Genomic DNA, 6,000 nt, shown 5'->3' with positions numbered 1-6,000 from the left:
GGACTATTCAAAAACACTAAAATTACTTAGTTGTTGCCTGCAACTCTGTTCGCGTGGATTTTTGTAATGTTTATGTAACTACATTGCAACTAAAAAAATACCAATAGAGTTAATAATTTGACATGTGATATGTATCTGGCACAATGTCTCTCTGGCATAATGCACTGTGAAGTGACCGTGAATTTCTAATAACTATAGGGACTTTCATTTCATGTTTGGAGCCTAACAATATACCACCCATGTTTAGCGAGTGTTGGGCCACTCTTGTATGGGAGCGGAACATCATGCTTTGTTCGTGATATTTATTTTCGATACATTATCCCTTTATGCAGGTCTCTCACCAGAAGCAATATTTTCGCTACTTTTCAATTCCTTTAGAATAGAATAGAATTTTCTAAAACTGAGCAATAATATTGTCTTCTTGGTAAAATTATGTCTGTATGTTCCAAAAAATAGTCATACCCGATACAAATATTCAACCCATTTATTAAGCTCTCTCTTAGGGATGAATTTTCAAAAAAAGCTGAAATCTCTTTTTTTCTAAAAATTGTATATTTCTGCGAAGTTTTAAGGGGGGCTCTCAAAAAAAGATTGATTTTTGATTGATTTGATACATGATTAAGAAGCCACTTGCGTAAGGTAGTACTCGTAGGTCTCCAACGAATGAACTGGTTTTAATGCGGTTTTTATTTCCGTGAAAACGAGTTTCGTGGTGGTGGTTCTTAGCTATGTTTGAAAGTAATCGATGCAGCAGGTTGAAGAGTGTCAGGTCTTTACCAAAATGATGTAAGGTATTTTTAGCATAAAATTGATTTTTAGGGTTCCGTAGTTAACTAAACCTTCCCCGAACCCTTTAGTTTCGCCATGTCCGTCTGTCTGTCCGTCCGTCCGCGGCTTTGCTTAATGATCGTATGTGCGACAGCTGCAATTTGGCATGGATACATATGATTTATGTATCACATGGCGAGAGAACGGTAAAACAAAAAAAATATGGTGCTGCGGTGCGGTATCGTTGGGCAGGTCTTCTAGAGTGAATAAGGGTCCTACAACCATTTTGTGATAAAGTAAAGATTTTCGGAAATAATCGCCCCAAAAGAAAAAAAAAGCGGCCAAGTGCGAGTCGGACTCGCACATGAAGGGTTCCGTACCATTTATGACGTATTAAAAAAACTACTTACGAGATCTCGTTCAAACCAATTTTCGGTGGTAGTTTGCATGGCAATGTATATCGTATATTTTTTTTAGATTTTTCATTCTGTTATTTTAGAAATTACGGGGGGGGGGGGGACGTACATTTTACCACTTTGGAAGCGTCTCTCGCGCAAACTATTCAGTTTAGAAAAAAATTATATTAGAAACCTCAATATCATTTTTAAAGACCTATCCATAGATATCCCACACGTATGGGTTAGATGAAAAAAGATTTTTTAAGTTTTGAGTTCTAAGTATGGGGATCCCCCAAAATTTATTGTTTTTTTTTTCTATTTTTGTGTAAAAATCCTAATGCGGTTCATAGAATACATCTACTTACCAAGTTTGAAAAGTATAGCTCTTATAGTTTCGGAAAAAAGTGGCGGTGACATAATCGGACAGACTTTAATAAAAAGTTTTCATTTGTGACTTCGTATGTGTATTTTAAACCTTGTCCCTCTTAGAAGTTGAATCAACAAATCTAATTTTAACCGACTTCAAGATTTTTTTGGTTGAATTTATATATGTACAGATTGGTCCTGTTTTTGTCAAAACTCAGTTCTGATGATGGGATCCATGAGGAATCGAGGGAATTCTTCAAATGTGAAAGGCATATAGTGTTATATAGTGATTTTTGTATTTTCTTTAACAAATCAAGTATTTACATTTAAAAAAGGTGACATTTGATGAAGTGGAACTGCTGATGATGATCAGAATGGAACTCTTCAACGCCGCCTAGTACAAGGTTGGCGATTTGTCCTCTTCGCTGTGTTTGGTAAGCAAATGAGATTTTCAAGACAAATTTTTTCCAAGTTCGAGTTCTGACGATAGGGTCCATGAGGAATAGAGGGAACTGCTCAAATGTTAAAGGCATATATATGTAGTGATCTTAGTATTTTCATCGACAAATCAAGTATTTACATTTGTAGAAGTGACATTTGATGAAGTGAAACTGCTGATGATGAACAGAACGGAACTCTTCAATGATGCATAGTTCACGTTTGGCAATTTGTTCTCTTTGCATGTTTGTCAAGCAGTTAGGTTTTCAAGGCATATTTTTATATTTCTATCCTATTTAGTTTTTTTAATAATTATCTGGTGCTTTATTTCATGCATGGTGTGAAATAATTTATCTTAAATACAGTCGAATACCCTATTGCGGGATTTACGGGTGGGTATCGTACCAGTCAACCATAGGGCAAATCTGAAATGTGTCAAGGTGGGTGCAGTGACAAAAAAAAACATGTTACCTCCTTTTCTACATAATTAGGCGTATTGGACGCTGTCTTTTTAATTTCATTGTATAAAATCCAAAATCAACAATAATCGTTCTTTCACCGGTCTCCCTCATTGAAGTCGGTTTTTTTTTTCTTAAAAATTATTTGGGTAGTATGTTAATAACATGAGCGCGCGGGTGGCCTAGCGGTAAGAGCTTGCGACTTGCAATCCGGATTTCAAACCCCGGCTCGTACCAATGAGTTTTTCGGAACTTATGTTTATTTGATATTTACTAGTCGCTATTCGGTGAAGGAAAACATCGTGAGGAAACCGGACTAATCCCAATAACGCCTAGTTTACCCTACGCCTACGCCTATTCTTGGGATAAGTTGCCAAGTGGACTCCAGGCTCCTACGAGCCGTAGCAAAATGCCGGGACAACGCGAGTAAGATGATTGTCTATGAATAAAGTAGGTACTTATGTAGGAAAGGGAACTGATTAATATATGTAGTAGATTTGTCTCCCCTTGCGACTTTGTCCTCGTACCTAGAACTAATTAAAAACGTTCAACCATATTTTGACGACAATATATTTTTAAGCAAAGTAGACACTATTCACCATCCCTAACAAACCTTCTGGCGAGACCGTCCATTCACCAGATAAACTTTCAACATAATATTACGGCCATCGATCAGCAGAACTTTGACATATGTGACCAGCCCACTGCCACCTTAGCAAAATACCGCACCCTACGTTATGCAGTAAGTAGGATAAAAAAAACAATTCGATCGAAACGTTTAGCGTGTGTGATTGTACGGAAATTTATATCAGTCTTTATGGGATGAGACGAAATAGCGTAATCCAAGCGTTTCGACTTGGGCTCCTCTCCGCATCCATTCGAGGTGTCTTTTACGTAGATAGGTATACATAATAATTATTGCTTAGGCATGTGACGATTGGATGAGTCTTATTTTACCTATACTATTCAGCGCTAATCACAATAGGTAATTGTCTTTGTGCCTCTCAGAAACGTTTTCGCTACATAAGCGAGGAGATTATGCTACAGGCTAACGTAGCGCTACTAAAGTCTGACTACACTATCTTTGCAGAAACTTGGCAGTAACAACGCATACATATCCCTATAAGCGCCATACTTGACGTAGCACTTGGTATGAAAACTTAGAGTGGTCCGACAGTGCATTAGTTAGGCGACTTATGTTGCCTATTAATAGAATAGAATAGAATAGAATTTCTTTATTTGCCAGAATACGTATGGTACAAGATGATAACAGAAAAGGTTTTACATATAAGTGTCAGTATTCAGTCGAAGACACGACATGCAAAAATTAACATAAAATAAATCAGTATTAAGTATTAAGAGTACCTAACATCCCAGAAAGGAAGTTGGCTGAAATGATGATTATCAGTTATCACAATTCCGATTTCGTTTATCTGAAACATTTCGGTAATGACATCACTGGGCAAGAAGTAGAAAATTAAGGTACGAAGGTTGGTGAAATCATCGATTTCATTTAAATAATTCGTTACATAAGTATAATACATAATGTGACCTGACTTAAATAGTTTTTTTTTTCCTCGGTTGATTGCCCCTGCTGGTATTTTACTTTTCCTATATAAACCATTAGCGGTTTAATTTATTTTTAAGGTTTTGTTTCCTAAAATGGGATATTGCGAAAGTTTTTGTAGGTACTCTTTTATTTACCTTTTATGGACCCTACCACGTTTTCGTATAGGGTTACTAGGACCTATTCATAGTGTTGTGTTCCTGTCGGTGAGTAAGGTTGCCAGATCTCAACGAGGGTGCGGAGTGTTAGGGATGGGGTAGAGTTGCAGGCGTCCATAGGCTACGGATACTGCATACCATCAGGCGGGCCGTATGTTTGTTTGCTACCGACGTAATATTAAAAAAAGGGAAAACTTCTATATTTATTTGTACCTACTTAGTGGCAGGGCGAGATTGTGAGCATAAGTTAAGAATTATATTAATCTTTTATAGAATGTGAACCTTTGGTTAACGATGAGTGAAAGTGCGACTATGTCCAGAAAGGGAGCAGGCCGACCTTCTGGCGGGAATCAGCTGATCGGGTTTGCGCAATGCGCAAATCTAGGGGGCGCGGGTGGTTGAAGGGGGAGTACGAGGCGGGGGAGGCGGCAGCGCGCAACGAGAGGGTGTGCGGCGGCGCCCGGCCAGTCGCGCTCCCGCGGTCTGCTGCACCAGCCTCCGCGGAGCCGGCGTCACGGGCGCGGTGTCCGCGCGAGCGCCGCGCCGAGGCCGAGCGCCCCGACCCGCACCAAGCGCTGCTGTGATACCTATTTATACAAACCGGCGAACGGCCATGCGGAAACAGATCGCGATATTGTCTCCCTACGCGCTCCGCACCGCTCCACGCGCTAGTTTATGAGAGACGTTGCTCCTGATTCATGTACAAAAATGTTCGATATGTCAATTCAAGAAGTGAACGGGAAGGGTCCTAAGAAGAGGAAAAAGTCGTTGGAGCGTATCTGTGATAATGAGGAGCGGCGGGAGCGTTCGGAGCTGAACGCGGGGGACGGTGCGGCGGATAGCGGGAAGAATGGTGCCGTGGACGCCAAGCCGGGGGCCCAGAGCGCCAAGGGTGCCCCGGGGCCCGGCGGCGTGGAGCTGCTGCACTGGCGGGACATGCCGCAGCACCTGCAGTTCAACCCGTACGTGCTGACCGGCTACCGCCCGCTGCAGGGCTGGGCCGGCTGCGTCGGCAGCCTCTTTTACTTTCACAATGAAACCATTAATATACTCACCCACGGTACGTACTAATTTATATTTTTTTTCTAAATCTGTAGACCGTTTTACACTAACCTATTTAATAACCTAACCTAACCTCTTCATTCGGCGTTTCGTTATTAGAATATTCTGACAAAATGTAGCCATAAAAACATGTAAAACACATCATTGAAAATGCTCAAATTTCGTTGTCTGAAATATTTTACGGATGAGTTAAGTAGTTCTTGTATAAAGTTATATAACGGCGCCGAACCCGCTACACTGCCGTAAAACCATCATCTCGGCCAATATATCAAGCCGCGCCACCCAAGGCAAAACTTTTAGTTGTTGATCTTCGCGCCTCAACTGACAATTGTGAAAAGTCTTGATAATAAAATACCTAATATCAGACTGGTATTCGTGAATACCCATAGAAAAATATTGTGAACAGAAAACGATCATATTTTACCTAGAGAGTAAATTTGCCAATTAAATAATAATTATTATTCGTGGTTTGGTTCTTTGCGGTCTATGTATCTAATACTTATTATTTACACAGTCTCATTTTGCTTTGATTGATGGATGACGACACGACAAATCTCCTAAGGCAATCTTAGAAAAGAGAAAAAAAACTATATTACTTTCTCGTTGGTATGTATATACGAGTATGTACCGCTATATTAGTTAATTAGTGTGGGTCAAATCTTGAAAGCTAAATTTGACCTTCTTCCCGATTTCCGATTGAGCTGAAATTTTGCATACATATGTAAATCGGATAACAATGCAGTGTTATGATGACATGAAGCTGATCTGTTGAGACAAGAGGTGGC

The 6,000-nt window shown here is 40.0% G+C and overlaps 1 protein-coding gene across 1 annotated transcript in view; it reads left to right on the top strand.

Annotated features, from left to right (window-relative positions):
• The first annotated feature begins 3,989 nt into the window (after positions 1-3,989).
• The window catches only part of LOC133515893 (progestin and adipoQ receptor family member 4), a 100,672-nt gene continuing 98,661 nt past the window's right edge, over positions 3,990-6,000 (top strand). The window contains exon 1 of the mRNA XM_061848519.1: positions 3,990-5,213. Within this exon, the coding sequence (XP_061704503.1) occupies positions 4,829-5,213 (385 nt within the window). The 5' untranslated portion in view covers positions 3,990-4,828. The remainder of the gene's footprint in view (positions 5,214-6,000) is intronic.

This window comes from Cydia pomonella, chromosome 3, assembly GCF_033807575.1.
Source record: "Cydia pomonella isolate Wapato2018A chromosome 3, ilCydPomo1, whole genome shotgun sequence".
Lineage (NCBI taxonomy): Eukaryota > Metazoa > Arthropoda > Insecta > Lepidoptera > Tortricidae > Cydia > Cydia pomonella.
Note: the sequence above shows the minus strand (reverse complement) of the source record. Positions and strands in the feature narration are given on the sequence as shown.